Consider the following 22,109-nt stretch of genomic DNA (forward strand, 5'->3'; position numbering starts at 1 on the left):
GCAAGTACTCATGAACGATGTGTTTTAATGAAGGGAATTGGGGGAAGAGATTGTTTTTGGAAGGGGCGGTGTGTTCGGTGGGCACACCTCTGGTTTGTGTACATTTGTTGTGGGGAATGTGTGGGTATTTTCTATTGTGGAGAGGTGGTCTGATGTCTCTTGAGTGTGCTTGGAAAGGGTTATTTTAATTTTTTGGCGAGGGCAAAACTGTGTGCAAGGTATCCTAAAGTGCCAGAGTGACACCTTCTACTGCCCCTGAACAACTGCTGATGTCTGGTGAAGAATGGGTGCAGATGTAAAAGAACGAGGCAGCAGGAGCCAGCATCTCCAGGCAAAGGGGAATTATGGTTGGGGAGAAGGAATCCTGATGCTGCTTTATTGGGATTGTTGATTTCTGTGTTTTCTTTTCCAGTACTGGCTCACAAAAATGTGCAGCTTGCATCCAAGAAGACATTTATGAAGAACCGTTGTCTGTTCTGGATGCCAGCTCAGTAAGTAATGGCCCACCAAGATTTGAATGCTGCAAACAATAAACATTTGAAGAGTTGCTAGAAAACCTAGGATTATGGACAACATTCTGCATGGGTGTCCCAGTCTGTCTCAGAGAATGAGTCTCCAATACAATGGACTGGGTAATGGAGAGTACAGTGCGATAGTAACAGATTGAGGAGAAGCCCGACCAGCTCATGTGTCAACATTAGATTAGATTAGATTCCCTACAGTGTGGAAACAGGTCCTTCGGCCCAACCAGTCCACACCGACCCTCCGAAGAGTAACCCACCCAGACCCATTTACCTCTGACTAATTGATCTAACACTATAGACAATTTAGTATGGCCAATTCACCTGACCTGCACAGCTTTGGATTGTGGGAGGAAACCAGAGCACCTGGAGGAAACCCACGCAGACACGGGGAGAATGTGCAAACTCCACACAGTCAGTCGCCTGAGGCGGGAATTGACTTTTATTATTGGCATTATTCCCTCAATGCATCTTTCATTACCCTGAATCTCAAAGTTGATAAGCTTCCACTTGGGTCGAAATTCTGCTCTGCAAACTGATCAGTTTTCTGTAAAACAGTTCCTCTTGCATTTCCTATTTAGAATTTTCTCTTTTTGTAAGGATCAATATGGAGCAAACTGTCTGTACATAATGTTGGTCTGTGACATCATTTGGGACTATTTTCTCCTCAGTTCAGGAATGTATCTGTCTCTATAATCACCTGCATTCCTACAGGGTCCTGTCCTAAAACTCTAGTTTCCTCTGATTCTCGCTGACTATTCCCAGTCTAACCACCTAACCATTCACCACTCTGTTCGCTGCTATACCTTCACTTCCTATTTTGAAATTCTCTCCTTCCGTCTCTTCAACTCTGTTTCCTCTTTTAAGATTGACATCTTTGCCGAAGTTATTGGTTATCATCTTGATTTTTCTCCCTTTTGGTTCCATGTTCATTTTCCCGACTGGAGCCCTCCGAGCATTTTGGGGCATTGCTTCCACATTAAAGCTGCTGTGTTATTTGGAGAAAGTAACCAAGCGAATATGATTAGGAGCGAGGGTTACCTCTGTTTCTGGGTAATGTTTGATTGAGAATCGAGAGGTTTGTCAAAACAGCTTGTTTTTTTTCCTGTTGCTGGTGTTGACCTTGGAATGGGGTGAATCAGAAAGCATTGATCCCCAGCTTCCCAGCCAAGTCTTCCTTTATTCAGTTGATGGGAGAGCAGAAGCTTTAATCTGCTGACAATAACCTGAGCTAAGACTGTGTGTTGACAAAAGGGAAAGTTACTTTTACACTGAAGTAGACGAGTAGGCCCATCATTGAGTGGAGAAGTGTGGGGGAATGATTAGAAGTTTTGAAGTAAATCAGGTTAATTTTTAGCTTTCGTTGTATATTGGCATCAAGCTGAGTAACAGCAGCAACAGTTTGTAAACTTGCTGTGTATTCTGCTGTGTATGTAGTTGTTAAGATACATTGTTCAGGCTATCCTGTTCGATCCATCTGGAAGCTGTTTTGCTGTTTCAGGATTTCCCACATACCCTAGATGCTGCTGGCTGGCCTGCCTTGATTTCTTTCCCACTATTGGGAGCCTAAAATTTGGGAATTTTAATATAACATATCCAATAGAAAATTCAGAAGAGTGATTAAAATCTACAACTCAATGTAACATGAATTAATTAGGGTGAATACCTACTTCTCGAGTGCTAGGTAAACACTTGTGCAAAGGATTAGAAAAATGTGCTCATCACTAAGTGGCACGCGATGGAAGAAGATTAATGAGGAAGATGAACATTGTTTATGTGTATGTTTGTTTTTATGCCTGTTCAATAATCTGTTTGAAAAAAATGTCAAGTGGTGCCCTTTAATCTTTTAGCCACTGATCTCCCCGTTTCAACAGTCTTGACTCAGCTGACTGGATAAAGTAACCTGAACAAGTGACTGAACTCCCCCTTGTATTCTTCTTTCTTTGCTTAGGCTTTCCCCGACAATGCAGCTCGCAGAGAAGTGGAAAACCTGCCTGCAGTTTGTAACAATGAGAGTTGTACCTGGAAAGGCACTGTTAAGGAGTATGAGGTGAGAAGAAAGATTCAACACAAAGGCGAGGAATCTTCAATGAAAACTAAAGGAAGGGGTTCCTTGGATACCTTGTTCTGAGCTGGCAGGGAGTTAGAATATCAAGCAGAGTTTCTCCTCATTGTTGTCACGTGTACCTAAGTACGGTGAAAAGTTTTGTTTTGCGAGCAGCACAGGCAGATCATAGCAAACAAAGGCATACAGATTATAGGGCGCTTTACACAGAATGAGGCACACAAAGCAAGATCGTTGAATTTGAAATTAGAGATCATTGAGTCATGCAGATGTCCAGCACGGAAACAGACTATTTGGTTCAACTCTTCCAATGCCAATCAGATATCCTAACATAATCCATTCCCATTTGCCAGCACCCGGCCCATGTCCATCTAAACCCTTCCTATTCATATAGCCATCCAGATGCCTTTTAAATGCTGTAATTGCACCTCCAACACATCCTCTGGCAGCTCATTCCATACAAGTACCACCCGCCAGGGGAAACAGCCCCAGCTTAGGGACCAGCAGGTTCATAGCTCCTTGAAAGTAGAATTGCAGGTATAGGAGAGTGAAGAAGGCATTTAGTATGCTTTTCTTTATTGGTCAGAGGATTTAGTACAGGAGTTGGGAGGTCATGTTGCAGCTCTACAGGACATTGGTTCGGCCACTTTTGCAATATTGCATGCAATTCTGGTCTTCCTATCGGAAGGATGTTGTGAAACTTGAAAGGGTTCAGAAAAGAGTTACAAGGATGTTGCCAGGGTTGGAGATTTGAGCCACAGGGAGAGCATCTGAGGCTGAGGGCGACCTTCTAGAGGTTTACAAAATCATGAGGGGCATGGATAGGATAAATAAACAAGGTCTTTTCCCTAGGGTAGGGGAGTCCAGAACTAGAAGGCATAAGTTTAGGTGAGAGGGGAAAGAGCTAAAAGGAACCTAAGGGATAACTTTTTCATGCAGAGGGTGGTGCATGTATGGATTGAGCTGCCAGAGGAAGTTGTGGAGGCTGGTACAATTACAACATTTAAAAGGCATCTGGATGGGTATATGAATAGGAAGGGTTTAAAGGGATATGGGCTGGGTGCTGGCAAATGGGACTAGATTAGGTTAGGATATCTGGTTGGCATGGACGAGTTGGATCAAAGGGTCTGTTTCTGTGCTGTGTATCTCTGACTATTCAGCCTCTCCCTGTAGTTCAAATGCTCGAACACTGTCCACTCAGCAGTCTAATAACAGCAGGGAATAAGCTTGTATTGAACCTGTTGGTGTGTGCGTTGAAGCTTCTGTATCATCTGTCTGATGGAAGAGAGCATTACCGGGTGAGAGGGGTCTTTGATGATGTTAGAAGCCTTTTTGTGGCAATGAAAATGTAATTGGAGTCATGGATGGGAGTTTGGCTTCCGTGATGGTCTGAGCTGTGCACACAACGTTTAGATTAGATTACTTTACAGTGTGGAAACAGGCCCTTCGGCCCAACAAGTCCACACCGACCCGCCGAAGCGCAAACCACCCATACCCCTACATTTACCCCTTACCTAACACTACGGACAATTTAGCATGGCCAATTCACCTGACCCGCACATCTTTGGAACTGTGGGAGGAAACCGGAGCACCCGGAGGAAACCCACGCAGACACGGGGAGAATGTGCAAACTCCACACAGTCAGTCGCCTGAGGCGGGAACTGAACCCGGGTCTCTGGCGCTGTGAGGCAGCAGTGCTAACCGCTGTGCCACCGTGCCGCCACGTTCTGTAGTTTCTTATGGTCCTGGGCAGAGCAGTTGCCAGACTAAGCCATTATGCATCCGGATGGAATGCTTTCCGTGGTGCATCTGTAAAGGTTGGTGAGGGTCCTTTATAGACATGCTGAATTTCCTAAATCGCCTGAGGAAGAAGAGGCATTGTTCTGCCTTTTGGAACGTCGCATTTACATGTAAGGTCCAAGATGTTTTGTTGATTATCGTCACTCCTTGGAACTTGATGCTGTTCATCACCTCAGCTCTGTTGATGTAGATAGGGGTGTGTCATCCTGCAGTCAATGATCAGTTCTTTTCATTATCATCCATTGCTGGTTCAGTTAGCAAACCTGGACCTGGCTAAGGTTAGAATTAGGTTGACATTATGCTTCAGATTTCCCTTTCATGAATCACTCACTGTGCAACACACAAAGGAAATGTTCCTCCCATCCTGGAAATGTCTCATCTCTGGAGATTTACATCAGGAGAATCTTTTTTTAAAGAACTGCAAAATTTAAGAGAAGTGGGAAAGAGTAATATGGAGCAGAGTTGTTGGGCTTGTAGCAGAGAACCAAACTAATTGTAAAGTACAGCAAAAGTTCAACATGGGGAATATGAAGGGAAACGAGAGCACATGATAGCTAACCTAAAAGGAAACTCCTTTTATGTAAATCTATAAAGAACATAATGGTAGTCAGGTTGTGTGTGGCTGGAAAAAAGGCTTTTGTTGAAGTATTTTGTCTTATACTTGTCAGGACAACTCACAAGAACACCAATTCATGGGGAAAATCAATGTTTATACTACCCAAAAGGCAAATGCTCATTGGTTCGCGAGTGGATTCTGTTTGGTATATGTGTTACTATGGAGACTGTACCAGTTAATGATGATTGACTATTTACCATCTGGCTTTGTTTAAACCTTGTGGTTGATTCTGGTCAGGGATTGCTGTGAGGAATGAACCAGTAAATGGGCTGTTACCTATATTAGGAGAAAGTGAGGACTGCAGATGCTGGAGATCAGAGCTGGAAAAGCGCAGCAGGTCAGGCAGCATCCAAGGAGCAGGAGAATCGACGTTTCGGGCATAAGCCCTTCACCTGCTCCTTGGATGCTGCCTAACCTGCTGCACTTTTCCAGCAACACATTTTTCAGCTCTGTTACCTATATTGTTAAGTTGAAATAGATGCAGTGTGTGTATGCGTTCTTTCTTTCTATCTGCAAACAGCAGGGCCGTATATAATAATTTATGTTGCATCCAGTACGTGTGAGACAGCCACACAACAAGTCTGACTGACCATCCTAACTTGGTTGTAATGTAATTCTTCACGCACTCAGGATTATCCATTGAATGTCATCCATGCTAAAACATTGGTCACTACATTGCATGTTTTCAAACGTAGGCGAGTTTGGTATGGTCAATACTTTGCTTGTTGTGAATAGCTGAAGGAGTGTGCAGTTGAAATCTGCCAGTGTCTAGATTAGAGTGGTGCTGGAAAAGCACAGCAGGTCAGGCAGCATCCGAGGAGTAGGAAAATCGACGTTTCGGGCAAAAGCCCTTCATGAGAACTGAAGGCACTCCAGTGGGGAGAGATAAATGAGAGGGGTGAGAGGATGGGGAGAAGGTAGCAAAGAGTACAATTGGTGAATGGGGGTGGGGATGAAGGTGATAGGTCAGCGAGGAGGGTGGAGCAGATAGATGGGAAGGAAGATTGGCAGGCAGATTGGCAGTGCTGATCTGGAAGGTTGGACTGGGGTAAGGTGGGGGGAGGAGAAATGAGGAATCTGGTGAAGTCCACATTGATGCCCTGAGGTTGAAGTATTCCGAGACAGAAGATGAGGTGTTCTTCCTCCAGGCATCAGGTGGTGAGAGAGCGATGGTGGAGGAGGCCCAGGACCTGCATGTCCTCAGCAGAGTGGGTGGGGGAGTTGAAATGTTCGGCCATGGGGCGGTGGGGTTGATTGGTGCAGGTATCCCGGAGATGTTCCCTAACGCGCTCTACTAGAAGGCGTCCAATCTTCAGATGAGAACACCTCATCTTCTGCCTCGGAACACTTCAACCCCAGGGCATCAATGTGGACTTCACCAATTTCCTCATTTCCGCCCCCCCCCCCCCTCCCAACCTTACCCCGGTCCAACCTTCCAGCTCAGCACTGTCTTCATGACCTGTCCTACCTGCCAATCTCCCTTCCCACCTATCCGCTCCACCCTCTTCTCTGACCAATCACCTTCATTCCCACCCCCATCCACCTATTGTACCCTTTGCTGCCTTCTCCTCACGTCCACCCCCCTCTCATTTATCTCTCCACCCCGGAGGCTCCCTGCCTTCAGTCCTGATGAAGGGCTTTTGCCTGAAATGTTGATTTTTCCTACTCCTCGGATGCTGCCTGACCTGATGTACTTTTCCAGCACCACTCTAATCTAGACTTTGATTTCTTGCATCTGCAGTCCTCACTTTTGCCCTGTTGCAATCTGCCAGTCTTTGGGATGCATGGTCTCAATATCTGGCATCAAATGAGCACTGAAATCATATACCACAATTCTCATTTGTGTAATAGATAGAAATCACCTTGGCATCGCATCCCACCACCAGTCATGTTACTAATACATAGTGGCAGCGTGAAATGTCTTCCGGGATAATCTGAGGAAGACTATGCACTTTTCAGGACTAAGAGTGACTGCCTTCTCTGAGTTTGCATGATATACAGGGAGAAATGGTCTGAGCAGAGTAGCCATTGTTGCAGGATGTTTTGATGTGCCCTAATTCAGCAAGACGTTTGCAAATGAATTGAGGCCCCCATTTACAATGTGACTTCTGAGCTACTGTTTTTTGTCAAAGATCAAGTGAGGCTGACTTGGAAACAAGAAATGGAGATCTTCCTGTGGAGGTAGAGGGCTGGTGGTGGGCTTAAATAAATACCATGGCAATGTCCTCTCCCCTTGTGAAGACGGATGCTATCTCAGTAAAGGGTGAATAAGTTGTGATATCAGAAGGGGTAAATATAGAAAGAGATGAAATAATTGGCCGTGTTTGAAATGAAGCCAACCAGTCAGTTGGGATGCATTTTAAGTTACTGAGATGGGAATTCCAGAGACTCTTGACTGAAATCTTCCAGTTCTCCTTGGATATTGAGTTGGTGCCAGATGGATTGGAAATGATTGACCCCTGTTTGAAATAGGAAACGGGGATTAACTATAAACTACAGACCAGATAGCATCATGTGGGTAATGTGGAACTCTAATCCAGGGCAAAATGGATTGGCCTTTAGAGAAGTATGGGCTAACGTGTGCCAGTGAGCCTGGGTTTGTGAAAAGCAAATTGTTTGACTTGATCAGGTTGTTTCAGGGCAGTGTGGTTAGAGTTGTGTACATGTGGATTTTCAAAAGATGTTTGGGCATAATACCATATAAAAATTTGTTCACAACATAAAAACAAATGTGATTGAAGGGCCTTTGGCAGCTTAGTTTAAAATGAGCGGAGGGAAAGAAAGTAATGGTTGTTTTGGCAGGAGTATCTATTTTTATTATTAGCGTGTACTAATTTGGATATGTAGGGCCCAATTCCAAAGTTTGCAAAAGTGATGAAGGAGCGACAGGTTTTTCAAGGCTAGAGACAAACAAGTGAAATGGGCCAGCCACACTGCAACTGTAGAGAGCTTTGGTTCGGCCACACAAGGTGAATTATAATGCAGACAAGCATAAAAGGATACATTTGATGGGTGAAATGAAGCAAGGAATAAAAACTAAATATAATATAAACAAACTGTCAAATAACATGAACAAAAACCTTATTGAAGGGCTTCAGGATCAGGGAGACTTGTGTGTTCCTGTACACAAACCTTCACAGGAGAGTTTGAGAAAGCTGTGGGGGAGGAACAGAGAACAGTACAGCACAAAGCCTTCGGCACATCAAGCGCATGCCACCTTTCTAAACTAAAAACCTTTTTTGTCTCTACTCGGTCGTCACCCCTCTTACCATTGGCTATTTGTATGTCTGTCAAGATGTTTTTTAAATATTGCTATTGTATCTGTTTCTACCACGAACTCTGACTGTGCCTTGGAGGCACTTACCACCCTTTGTGTCAAGAAATTTTGCCAGTCACATCTGTTTGAAAATTACTCACCTTTACCTTAAACGTATATCCCCTTGTAATTGTCATTGACTCCAACTCTCCGTTCTATCTGTGCCTGTCATAATTTTGTAAACTTCTGTCATGTCACCTCTCAGCCGCTGATGTTTAAGTGAAAGCAAATCAAGTTTGGTCAATCTCTCCTCATAGCTCATACCCCTCCAAGCCAGGCAACTTGCTGATTAAAGAGTGTTTGGACCCTTTCCAAAGTCTCTACATCCTTCTGGTGATGTGGCAACCAGAACTGTAAAATATTCTGAATGTGGCCGAACCAAAGCTCTCTACAGTTGCAGTGTGGCTGGCCAATTTTTATACTCTGTGCCCTCACTGATGAAGGCAAGTATGCTATATGCCATACCACTTTATCCATTTGTGTTGCTACCTTCAGGGAACTGTGGATCCCTTTGAATGGTAATACCGCTCAAGTTCTGTCATTTACAATCTACTTTCCTCCTGCACTAGACCTTCCAAAATACATCACCTTGCATTTGGATTAAACTCCCATCTACCATTTCTCCATGTGGGGATCCTCAGTTTTATGAACAGAGGAATCGAGAATAGAGAGGTAAAGCCTGGGTTAGCCATTAACTGGAGTATTATGCTCATTCTGGGCATCCCACTCTTTAAGGCCTTGACACCCTTCCTGGAGGGTTGTGTAGAACTGGGTGGAATGAGCCCAGGGAAGGGGGAGCTTGTGTGGAGAGAATGTGTCTTTTCTTAGAACAGAGAAGTTCAAGGAAAATTTCCTCGATTGGTTCCAAATTTTGAACAGTTTTGATGAAGTCAGTAAGAAGAGACCAGTTCCACTTGGACGGGCACCAAATTGAAGGAGATTGATGAAAAAAAATCAAAGGTGACACATCTCATTATAAAGTAAGCATCTGTGATAGGGGAAAGATAAGTCCATGGAAGGGCGGTAAATTGTTGCTGGCTTTATCAAAGTGGCCTAACAGGCTGAATGGCCACCTCCTGTATCATTTTATGATTCTAAGATGCATTTGTATAGTGCCTAGACCTTGAAGCACCCAGAGTGTTTTTCTTAGAGTTGCTAAGTTTATAGCAATTTGAGAGATTGGTTAAGGTTAAAGATGTGATCTAAAAGATGAGGGGGGAGGAGTATGAAAATCAAATTCTAGAGCAGGATGCCTTGTTAGCAAAAGAACGGTGGGGTGTACAAGTGGTCTGAGCTACAGGAACATCTGGTCTTGGGGATTGGAGGGTGAGTTATCAGGACTGGAAGAGGTTAGAGATTCAGCAGATATTGGAAAAGGAGGGTTTTAAACACTTTGTGAGTTGGGAGTGACAGTTGTTTTTGGTCAGTGATGATGTGGAGGTGCTGGTGTTGGACTGGGGTGGACAAAGTTAAAAAAAATCACACAACACCAGGTTATTGTCCAACAGGTTTACTTGGAACTACTAGCTTACAGAGCGTTGCTCCTTCATCAGGTGTTGTGTGATTTTTAACTTTGTTTAGTGAGGTCTGGTGCTGGATGAATGGGACATGAAGAGGGATTTTTATTCTAAAAATAGACATTAGGTGATCTGCAATTTAAGAGCGAGAAACCAGGAACCTGATGAGCAGACAGTGGAATAGTTGAATCTGGAGGTCAAAAAGAGATTTCAGCAACAGAGTGATGGTGGTGGACAATGTTATGAAGATTATAGGAAGTAGTCTTTGTCACGGAGAAGATGTGAAGTTAGTAACTCAGGTCATGGCTGAAGAGGAAGCGAAAATTGAATTGCAGGTTGGAGGGAAGGAAGAATTCCAAGTGACCAGAGAACTCATTACAGGATCCGTGTTTTGCACAGATATGTAAGAGTATAACCATATGATTTACATTTTCATAAAACTTTCAGGGTTTCTGGGAATGTGTTGGTTCTGCTGTTCTGATTTTAATTTCCTTGTAAGATGAGTATAAGTTCCATTTTTGAGTTCTGTGTTCATTACCATTGGGAGGGGATTGATGTCTGTTCATTTCCAAACCAAGATGAAATCCAAGATTGTAGCTAGGGACTGTCAGTAACAATTATTGTGGGTTTTTTTAGTTTCAAGTTTATTCTTTTGTTACTAATAGTTTGAACTTGAAACTTTACTGTCTTCATGGCACAAATGATTACGTAGAATTAATCTCTCTAGTTATTTGACTGCAAGAAACCACCGTGAGAATAGAAAAATGGCCAAACAGAAACGAGAGAGTTAAATGGCAGGAAATCAGAATAATGAAAATCGTAAAGACAAGGAAGTGAGGGATGATGCCTGTGAGAAAAGACCGTTGTCAGAAGGCAAGATCAGAGATCTGACACCAAATAGCTGACAGGAAATTCCAAATCAAACCTTTGGATTCTGTCAGATTATTGTAATTCTTATGAGGGACAGATTATTTGCCTGTCGCGTGAAGCGAACACATTAAAAATTCTATGGAATTTTGAGGGAGGCGTGAGAGAAAGCTAGGGCAAACGATGCTGCAGAAATGAAAAGAAGGATTAGAGAGGTTTAAAGTGAAAATATAAATGGTAAAGAATTTGATCACACCTTAAGAGAATTGTTATCAAAGTGCAGAACTACTTGGGGATGGTTGAGGAATTTAGTTACGAGGATGATAAAATACTGAGTATTCTTACTTACAGATGGGAATGTTCACTAGAGATCCATGTAAGACACAACAAATAGCAAATGGAATGGATTTATAATGGAATCGAATGGTCAGCACTGGTGCTGAATGGATGATTGAACTCAGCGGGCTTCCCTCAGCTTTGTTGAGTAAAACATGAGGATAACAGTAGAACACCACTGTAAGAGAGAGAGTGACAGACTCATAAACTGGATCACTAGTTAGGTCACAAACTGGTTACTTAATGTTGGTTATGGATAACGTCTTTCCATTCAAAAGCAAGTTAACAAAACATTTCACTATCCCTGACAAATGTTCATATTTCTAAATGTTTACTAAGTTGTTTGACAAATGTCATGTTTTTGAACTGAGCTGTTGTGTACGGAGTGAGTTTTGAGAAGACTTGTAGCTCAGGTTGAGGTTCTGTGTGTAGGTTTGCTCATGGAGCTGGAAGGTTCATTTCCAGAAGTTTTGTCACCATACTAGGTTAACATCTTTAGTGAGCCTCCGAATGAAGCACTGGTGGTGTAGCCTACTTTCTGTTAAAATGTTTGCATTTCCTTGGGTTGTGTATGGATTTTGAGGAAATGTTGAATCAGGCTGTGAGGACTGGACAGTAAGTGGCATTCTTTTGTGTTATAGCAGTGGATAGCACTGCTGCCTCACAGTGCCAGGGACCCAGGTTCAATTCTCAGCCTTGGGTGACTGTCTGTGTGGAGTTTGCACATTCTCCCCGTATCTGCGTGGGTTTCCTCTGGGTGCTCCGGTTTCCTCCCACAGTCCAAAGATGTGCAGGTCAGGGTGAATTGGCCATGCTAAATTGCCCATAGTGCTAGGTGCATTAGTCAGAGGGAAATGGGTCTGGGTGGGTTACTCTTCGGAGGGTCGGTGTGGACTGGTTGGCTGAAGGCCTGTTTCCACTCTGTAAGGAGCCTAATCTAAACGTCTGCACTGCAAACAGGTTCCATAAATGCAACCCAGCAGTCAGTATCGAATCTGTTTGCTCTCCCCTCTCCAGAAGGCATTGCTTCATGAATAGGTTGAGTATTTTAGTATTTCTCCCAGCAGCCTCCACTTTGAGTACAGGTAGTGTGATGAGCATAATCCCCGACAGGAATTATCACACCTCAGCTTTCATTGTAATTGCCTGACACAGACATGTGCACAATCCAGCAGAGTTTATAGGATGGTGTTTTGTGGGTGGGGACCCCACTTGAACATTCAGTCACTGGGAAGATCTCGGTAGATCTGTGAAGGTTTAAGATTTCAAACGATTTACCTTTTTCACTGTTGGTACCGCACAATGTCCAAAGGAATGACACTTATATTGAATTAAAACGGAGACCATTTAATCTGAATGACTTGGTTATTCATTCCCTGTGAGGAGAAAGTGAGGTCTGCAGATGCTGGAGATCAGAGCTGGAAATGTGTTGCTGGAAAAGCGCAGCAGGTCAGGCAGCATCCAAGGAGCAGGAGAATCGACGTTTCGGGCATAAGCCCTTCTTCAGGAAGCCCTTATTCATTCCCTTTATAAACCTAACAAGTGGAAATTCTTCACCTTGATCAGAGAATCCCTACAGTGTGGAAACAGGCTCTTCGGCCCAACAAGCCCACACTGACCGTCTGAAGAGTAACCCACCCCGACCCATTCCCCTACCCTATTACTCTACATTTACCCCTGACTAATGCACCTAACCTACACAAATCTGAACCCTATGGGCAGTTTAGCACGGCCAATTCACCTGATCTCTAAATCTTTGGACTGTTGAAGGAAACCAGTGCACCCGGAGGAAACCCACATAGAATGTGCAAACTCCACATAGAGTAGTCACCCGATGCTGGAATCGAACCCAGGTCCCTGGTGCTGTGAGGCAGCAGTGCTAACCACTGAGCTACCCTGGTTTTAATTTTGGTTTTCCATTGACTGTTGTTTGAGCATGCTTATTGTACCCTACAGCACAGGTGAGCCTTCATTCAGAGTCCATGCTGCCATCTCGCAGTGGTTGGGGTGGTGACCTATCTGGGGGTGTATTTATGACTAGGTGAGTGCAGTGTGTAAGGGTGAACATGAGGGGCCCAATGTTGATTTGCTGAACAGAGGTACAGGAGATATTGGTTTCTCTTTGTCTTGGTGCTTGTCATTAGGAAACGAAAAGGCAGGATTCCAGCTGGCAATGCCCCTCCCAGGGAAGTATTCCTGTAGGCTTGAGGTTAGACTGAGATCAGGATTAATTGCAGTTCTCCCATGTTTCAAAAGCTTGTGTGTTTAGGCTGTTTAACGTATGATCACCACACCCAGCATTAATAAGTTAGCACCTTTTAGAGGTGAGGGAAGAAAAGCAAAATGTTAAGTAAGATTACAGGAGGTGATTTCTGCACAACCTGCAGTGTTTTACCCACTGAGCTGCTGTTTGTGTTATAGAGCAGGTCCTATTGGGTAAACATCAGGTGTTTGGTTGATAGAGACTGATAGAAGTTGAAGGTTGTGTCTAAATGGAGTAAGATTCTGACAGAGGCCAGTTATAATGTTGACATCGCTTTAAATCCAGAAACCTTATTGGAATAGGAATTGGACTGCTTCATGCTCCAGCCTCTGTTTCTGTGCAGTTACACAGACTTGAGTGCAGCAATAGTTTGTGCAAACCCAGCTGCCACCACTATTTATTCAGTGGTTTGTTTGATCAGTGCGGCAGATCTTGCTTGGAAAGTCCCTGAGAGTCTACAACAACTCTGACATTTTAAATAGCACGGGACAGTGGAAAGTCCCAAACATTTGCTGCTGTAAATGGGGTTACTGATTGTGGGGGATACTACCAATAGTAACAATAATATGTTTTTGAATGTAATTTGCTGATTTTCCTCACAGAACTGCTGATTGGGTTTCAAGAGTGCTATTTCATTTCTGTTTTTTAAATCTCATCTGAATGTCCAAATGAAATGGTTGCAATAATTTACACCAGTGCTTGAGTTCAGAATGATAGCACTCCCAGGACAGGGAGAGCTTGGGTTTACATACAAAGTAAAGCTGCCTCTACTCTGTTAAACTGAAAGTAAAGCTGCTGGAAGTGATTAATGGCTAAAGGATGAGGTTAGATACAGAGCAAAGTACCTTCTGTTCTTTTAAAGTGAAATTAAAGCTTCATCTACATTGTCCTCAGCAAACACTCCCACGGCAGGTACAGCACAGGGTCAGAGTGGAAGTCTCCCATTAAGCTGTCTCCCTCAACACGCCGATGACAGATATAGCACTGGGTTAGTTACCATGTGAAACCCAGTACCTTTTTGAAGTTAATTGTTTTTGTATTCTCATATTGTTTCGTTTGAGAATGGCTGAAGTAGTTGGAAGGATGCCCTAGGTAACTACAAGTCTGTTAAGCCTTAATATGAGTGTTCCCATCATCTACGAGCAGCTTTATCCCAGGTGGTAGAGCAGTTTTGTATGTTAAGGTGAATTTATTGTTCCTCACATCAGACCACAGGATTAAGGGGGATGAGGAGGTTGTGTGAGTATTCTGCTGAATGTTTCTCCACTTGCTGGGACCCTGTTGAGATGTGAATATTCTGCTTGGGTTGTTGCTGCTGAAAGCAGAGTGCTGAAGATTCCCATGTGACCTCCTGTTGAGCGGCACAACGAAGTATTAAAGGTCAGAGTGGGGAAGGGTGTGACAATTCTGGTAATTCATGGTGACTGACTTCACGTTGGAGGGAGGAAGGGAGGTTGATGACTAAAGACCATGTGGATGGTGTGTCAACCCATAATGGAAGAAACAGTACATCCAACGGGGAGGTGCCTGACCTTTTAGTTCCCCTGTTGTTGCAGTCTTGTTAACTGTCCCCATTATCTATTGCTGATGTTGTGTTGCAGGCTGACCACGAGGGAAGATGTGAGTACACATTAACGCCTTGTGAAGCGTGCAGCAGGATGGTACGCCAACTCGACATGTCCCGCCACCTGGAGCGAGAGTGCCCCGAAAGGAACCTCAACTGCAAATTCTGTAAATTATTGTTTCACCACAAGGATATTAAGGTGATTGATCTTCTGACCAGAATTAATTCCATTCATTAGGACAACGTATTGGTAATTGATGCTGACAACAGAGAGCGAAAGGGCCCTCTTGTGGTGCAGTGGTAGTGTCCCTACCCTGGACCAGGAGGCCCTGGTTCAGTCCCAACTGATCCAGAGCATTGTAGTTACATCTCTGAACAGGTTGGTTAGAAAAATAGTAGCTGCGTGTTTGTTTTATTTAAACTAATGTGTGTCTTTCCTGTGGTAGTAATTAAATGGGTCCCAGTCCCATCCTCCTTTAAAATAGAGGAATCTTACCCTCATGGCTATTTACTCTTTGCCCTTTACACTGGGACAACCAAATCCATTCTATGGTGTTCAGAGCCAACAGGTGGGTGAGCTCAGTGTAGAGCTGGGCCAGTCTGATTTGTCAGAGTTGCAGCCAATCCCTTTGCTGACCTGGACTTAAGTTTCTTAAGTAAAATACTTTTAGTGTTGGTTCCCAATCCCAACAAATGAACTTTTTCTCCTTATGGATATAGCTGTGAATTCTCTGCATCTTCTTGGGATCTGCTCTGATGAAAGTTTCCGTCTTGACTAATTTACTGATCTCTGTTGTTTAGTATCTGGATTGCAAATGCAGAGACATTGAGCTAGAATTAGTGGGAACAGATTCAGTGTGGTTTAACTGGCACCATATTCTTAGTAATGGGTACTGAGCTGGCTCAAGTTGGACAGGGCGGACTTAAATGTCCTTACTCCAGCAGATGCAAAGAGGCAGTCAAATCTGACTGCTGCTGTCAGACAGCAAGCTGCAGCCATTGCGAGTGAGATAATAGATGATTCAGAAACCCAAACCTCTATTTTTGACAGCCGGTCATTTCCTGTGTCTCAGTCCTTCACCGTATGAGAGCAATAACAGACTGAATGTTGACTGAAGGCCAGCATACAGGAGAGCTGTCACTTTCAAGAGAATGTATTCCAATGCTCAGGATAGCTGATCATTCACCAACTCTGGTCATGGGGATTGTTGTATTAAACAATTCACTAATCAACATCACATGCCGTACTACATCCTCTTTCTGATCATCTGCTCTCACTCCTGAACGTGCAATCTGACACTGGCCTCAGACTCCATCGTGTCAGAAACTCTACCGTAGTTAGCTCCGTCTCCCCAGTAATTTCTGTTTCACTTCCAGGTCTGAAGTAAACGTTCAAACATAGGTACACACAGCAAGCTGAAGGAGGCAACATACAGGCAAAGTAGTCCCATTGATGTATTCGTTACCCCAGCAGGAGAATTCTGTCATGAAGCCAAAGGGATTTTAATAATGAGATGAAAGAGGAAATTTGGAAGTGTTTTACTGTATATGTTGCTGTTCCACTCACTCCTGATGATGTTGTGTCTGATAAAGGGCAGGAAATACAAAGGATCACCCACCCAGGAGTTATTGCTTAGTGTGTTGGATCTATTCTGTTCAGTTATTCAAAGAAGCAATTAGCTTTTGTAACTTGCTTTGTGAACTCATGGTTCTAAAGGCTATTCTGATAAGAATATCTCAAGTCCGATAATCAGCTGATTAGCTAAACTGAAACTGGATTTTCACAATGGACAGAGGTCAGAAATATACAATATGAGAAATAATGTTACAAGCAAAAAGGTCACAGCATCATGGCATATTGCATCACAAACAGCATTCTACCCATTGACCCTGAAATGATCTTTATCTCCTGCTGTTACTTCCTGCTCCTTACATTTATAATTTCCAAATCGTTTATACTTGCTGTATGAATTGTTAGGAGCTCAAAGAGTGTTAAGAAAATAGGATTTCAGAGCAAGAGTGGGCCTGGTTATCATGGCTGGTTTGGTTATGATCTCAACACTTTGCTGTCTTTAACTCACTCCCAATAATCTTTGATTCCCTTGTCTATCAAAAAGCTATCTAACATGGCCATGAATAAATTAAATGATCCAATTTCTACAGTTATGCAGGGAAGATAATTTAACGCATTACTGATCGTGAGAGGAAAAGGAATCTGCTCACCTCTCTTAACAGTGAGAGCTTTTGTTTTTAAACCTAGTCTCACGTTAGATTCCGGGAGGACATCATACATGTCAAGTCCCCCAGGATCTTGTATGTTTTAATAAGGTCACCTCACATTCTTCGAAACTTCATTGACTATCAGTCCTACTTGATCATCTTTATTTTGAAGAGAGGCCCTAGGGTCTCGGAATGAGTGCTGAACCTTCTCTGAACTGGTTCTAACACAATTATGGCCTTTTGCAAATGAGGAAACCGAATCTGTACCCAGTACTGCAGGTGTGGTAGGATTGCAGCCACATTTCTCTACATTTATTTTCCATTCCCCTCGTAATAAATATCTAAATTTCCATTTGTCTTTTGAATCACTTGCTATACGTGCATGCTGACATTTTATATTCCTGGACCAATCGTGACCCTTTCTGATTGGTTCTTTGTGTTCACCCTGCTTTCTCTCTCCCTCTCCCTGATATCATTTACTTTATGTGGGTGGGCCTGCTTTCTCTCTTCCTCTCCCTGTGTGAGTGCATGCTGCTGACAATCTCCCTCTCGCTGCTTTTCCTTGTGGCAATGGATATGTCTGTGTCTGTTTTCGCTCATTCTCTTACCACCCTGCCATCTCTATTACTCGGTGTGGATGCACACTGCTCTTTCTCTCTCTGATCATATTCCGTGGTGGATGCCTATGTTTCTCTCTCCCTCTGTCTGTCTGTCTCTCTCCCTCTGTCTGTCTGTCTCTGTCTCGCTCTCTGTCTCTGTCTCGCTCTCTTTCTCTGTCTCGCTCTCTTTCTCTGTCTCTCGTTCTCTGTCTCTGTCTCTCTCTGTCTCGCGCTGTCTGTCTCTCTTTGTGTCCTCCACCTCTGTTCGTGTGCACGCTGCTCTCCCAGCCACTTGGCAGCAAGAAGCTGAACCCTGGAGAGGCTGTTTGTGCTGTTGTGTCTCAGCGCTGGAGACTCCTTGACTTTGTAGTTTCCCTGGGTGTTCTGGGTCAAGAGGGAGAGATGACCTTGTTCTTGCTGCCAGGTGGTCTGAGTTGAAGGTGAGTTGAGGACATACTCAGGCCTGAGCCTCCAGGTTACCCAACTGTTGCACTCACTGTGGGATTCAACATACTGTCTAGGAATCAGATGGGATGTTGATGAACCATTTCTGATTCTGAAGTTGGTGGGCCTGCTGAGAGTGATGGTTTGCAGCTGTTCGACAAGGCATCTCACCACCATTTTCTCAAGGACAGACAGCAAATGCTGGCCAGCCCATTGATGCCACATCCCACAAATAAATATTTTTAAAAAAGGACTGCTGTTTGAATCCAGTAACAGCACTATAGCTACAGAATAAGTTACTGAAAGTGTCATTTCTGGTTGCCCCTCACAGGCCCATGATGAAATCTGTTCCAAGTTTCCGTTAACATGCGAATGGTGCGGAAAGAAAAAGATTCCAAGAGAAAAGGTAAAGTGTGTGTTTGAAACCAATCAGGAGGCAGGAGGACAGTCCGAAAGTTAGAGTTGGTTAACAGTGCTGCGATGTTTACACTGCACGTGTGTGCAGTGTATAAAAGAAATGATTTGGTTGTATTTCTCCCTCCCCTCTGATGAAAGCCTGATTCTCCCTCTTTAACAGCCATTGGCTCAATTAACAGTTTACTCAGACCAAGCACCTTGCACACTTCAGTGAACTTGCCTATTTTGGGGCAGTTTCCTATGGCCACATGCACTAGAACTCAATTAAAACTTAGTAACCAGCGAGACTTTTGTCCTTTAGCTTCTATTTTAGCCTATGACAATTAGATTTTCCTGCTCCTCGGATGCTGCCTGAACTGCTGTGCTTTTCCAGCACCACTCTAATCCAGAATCTGGTTTCCAGCATCTGCAGTCATTGTTTTTACCTAGTTAGATGAAAGTGCAGTTTCAAACTCGTTATTCCGGCAGAGTGCTTACAATGAAGGAAATGGACGTTTCTTTGTCAGTGATATTTGGAACTATATTTCAGGGCTTTGACTGACAGTCAGCATGTGGCCAGGCAGGTGTATATGTGGAGGAGCAGTTTCATGTAATGCTGATCTTCCAATGTGTTTATTGTATGTTCCTCTCCACAGTACTTGGATCATACTCGGACATGTGGGAAGGTGAAGTTCCCTTGCCGCTTTAGCGTGATTGGCTGTGAAATAACTGTAAGTGCACTAAACAGTTTTCTATCTATTGTAAAATAGATACAGGATGATTAATAATTGAGATGGATTCAGAGCAATGTGTTAGTTAATACTGTTTACCTCTGAGGGCTGTGCTGATATTCACAGAATCATACAGAAAAGGCCCTTCAGCCCATCAAGCCTACACCAACAAAGCTGGCACTATAAATGCGCTAATCCCAATTTCCTGCAGTTGTTCGAAAACTATGCCCTCTTGTGATTAGCCAACCTGCTTTCTATTCACCCTGGCCATGCCCCTCATAATCTTATACACCTCAACCATGCTTTAAAGAAAACAATCCAGCCTGTCCAGTCTCTTCTGAAAGCTCGATTGTTACATTCCAGACAACATCCTGGTGAACCTCCTCTGTACCCCTGTAGTACTATCACATCCTTCTAGTAGTGAGGTGCCCAGACCTGCACACAGTACTCCATCTGTGGCCTAACCAATGCTCTGGACAATTCCAACATTATCTTCTTGCGGTTTTGCCTTCATTAGTCGTGGCATAAGGTATGTGCTCCATATGCCGCCTTAACTATCCTAATCATGTGCTGTGCCAACTTCAGGGATCTGTGAATAATTACACCAAAATCCCTCTGTTCCTCTGAGTTACCCATTGTCCTGCCATTCATTAAATACATTCCTCATCTTGCTGCTTCCAGAGTGTATCACCCTCGCATTTCTCAGGGTTAAATACCATCTGCCACTGGCCTGCCCATCTGACCAAACCATTTATATCTCTCTGTAACCTACAGCTATCTTCTTTGCTATTAACCACTCTGCCAATCTTTGTGTCTTCTGCAAATTTGTTTAACGTTCCCCTCACATTTTCATCTGTATAAATTTTAAATATATATTTCAAACAATAATGGTCCCAGTACTGATCCTTGTGATATAACGCTGGACATCAGACTCCCGTCACTCAAACAGCCTTCTCCCACTGTGCTTTGTTCCTATTACTGAACCAGTTTCTGATCCATCTCACCAAGTTTCCCAGAATTCCATGTGCTTTAACCTTCTCAATCAGTCTGCTGTGTGTGACCTTGTCGAAGGTTTTGCTAAAAGCCACATCAACTACAGCAGCCGAACTTCCTTCATCCACATACTTGGTCACATTTTCAAAACATTCTAACAAATCTGTTAGGCATGACCTCCCTCTGACAAAGCCATGCTGACTCTCCGCAATTAACCCAGGCCTTTCCAAGTGGTTATTAACTTGTTCTTTCAGAATTTTCTCCAATGTTTCACGACACTGATATGAGAATCACTGGTCTGTAATTTCCTGGTTTATTTATACCACCCCTTTTAAAATGTGGAACCACATTAGCCAACCTCCAGTCCTCTGGCACTAGCCCCTTGGCCAGAGAGGAATTAAAAACTTGTTTCAGAGTTGCTGCAATTACCTGATTTGTCTCCCACAGCAGCCTGAGATGCAACTCATCTGGGTCCGGGGATTTGTCTATTTTTAAGCCTGACTGAGCCTCCAATATCTCTCCGTTTCCTGTGTCGAACTGTTCCTCACAGTCCCTTTTCCTGAATTCCGTATCTACATTCACCTTTTCCAGAGTGAAGACCGAAGGGGAGTATTTATTCAGGTCCTTTCTGATATCTTCTGACTCCCCACACAGATTGCCCCTTGATCCCTAATGGGCCCAACTCTTTCCCTGGTTAGCCTCTTTCCTTTAACGTATTTATAAAATATCTTGGGATTCTTCCTAATCCTGTTCACAAGTACCTTCTCATGCTCCCTTTTTGTCCTTCCAATTGCTTTTGTAAGTTCCTTCCAGCACTTCCGGTGTTCCTGTAGGGCTGCACCCTTTGGACTTGCTAAAAGCCCTACTGCTCTCCTCTATCTAGTCCTGTATTGTCCTAGATACCCAGGATTCTCTGAAGTTATTGTTCCTACATTTCCCTCTAAAGAGTACATGTTGGATTTGTACTCTTCCCCAGCTACTTTTTGAATGCCCCCCAGTTGCTCCACTGTAGACTTACCTACTGTGGCTACATCCTGCTTTATTTTAATAAAACCTGCCTTCCCTCAGTTGAAAGCTGTCTTTAGCAGGCCATCTTTCTCCATCTCCAGAATAAAGTTGAACGGTACCGTATTGTGGTTGCTATCACTTAAACGTTCTCCGACTGCCACGTCAAACACCTGACTGGCTTCTCTCCCCAGAACCAGATTCAGCACTGCACCGTCCCATGTTGGGCCATCTACACATTGATACAAAAAAAAACTCGCTTGGATGCATTTCAAGAAGTCCGCCCACTCTAAAACCTTAACACTTTGACTATCCCAATTTATGTTGGGAAAATTGAAATCCCCGAGTATAATTGCTCCTCTGTGTCTCACTCATTCCCACAATGATGGGTGGCCTTCATTTATCATACTAATGTCCAGATTATCTCATCTGTAGATAACCTGACCATGCCTAGCACAATGGCCCTTGGAACCTGGGCTTTTCTTTTACTATTGTGAAAGTTCTGTGTTTCACCGTGCCATCAGGGTTGTTGCATGTACCATGCTGGAGATTGTAAACGCAGCAGTCACGTCACATGGCTAATAGATATTCACTGTATTATTGCTGTAATGTTAATTATATTAAATTGCTCGGTATTAATTGGGGACTCTCTGTACAAGCTTGTATGAGAGGTTGATTGGAGATACACGATATGTACTGTGCCTCTTGTCAATAAAAGTGTAAATGTAAAAATATTAGTTTCCAGTATTTCATCCTCCATCTCACTGGGAGCTTCAGTGGTGCATGGACTCTAGTGCTGAAAAATGTGTTGCTGGAAAAGCGCAGCAGGTCAGGCAGCATCCAAGGAGCAGGAGAA

The 22,109-nt window shown here is 43.6% G+C and overlaps 1 protein-coding gene across 1 annotated transcript in view; it reads left to right on the forward strand.

Annotated features, from left to right (window-relative positions):
- Nucleotides 1-377: 377 nt before the first annotated feature.
- LOC122564593 (TNF receptor-associated factor 2-like) overlaps nucleotides 378-22,109 on the forward strand; it is a gene marked incomplete at its 5' end in the record, with an annotated part of 43,135 nt that continues 21,403 nt past the window's right edge. The window contains 5 exons of the mRNA XM_043719681.1: nucleotides 378-491; nucleotides 2,473-2,571; nucleotides 14,903-15,064; nucleotides 18,460-18,534; nucleotides 19,181-19,255. Of these exons, the coding sequence (XP_043575616.1) occupies nucleotides 378-491; nucleotides 2,473-2,571; nucleotides 14,903-15,064; nucleotides 18,460-18,534; nucleotides 19,181-19,255 (525 nt within the window). The remainder of the gene's footprint in view (nucleotides 492-2,472; nucleotides 2,572-14,902; nucleotides 15,065-18,459; nucleotides 18,535-19,180; nucleotides 19,256-22,109) is intronic.

The sequence above is a fragment of the Chiloscyllium plagiosum genome, chromosome 30 (assembly GCF_004010195.1).
Source record: "Chiloscyllium plagiosum isolate BGI_BamShark_2017 chromosome 30, ASM401019v2, whole genome shotgun sequence".
Taxonomy (NCBI): domain Eukaryota; kingdom Metazoa; phylum Chordata; class Chondrichthyes; order Orectolobiformes; family Hemiscylliidae; genus Chiloscyllium; species Chiloscyllium plagiosum.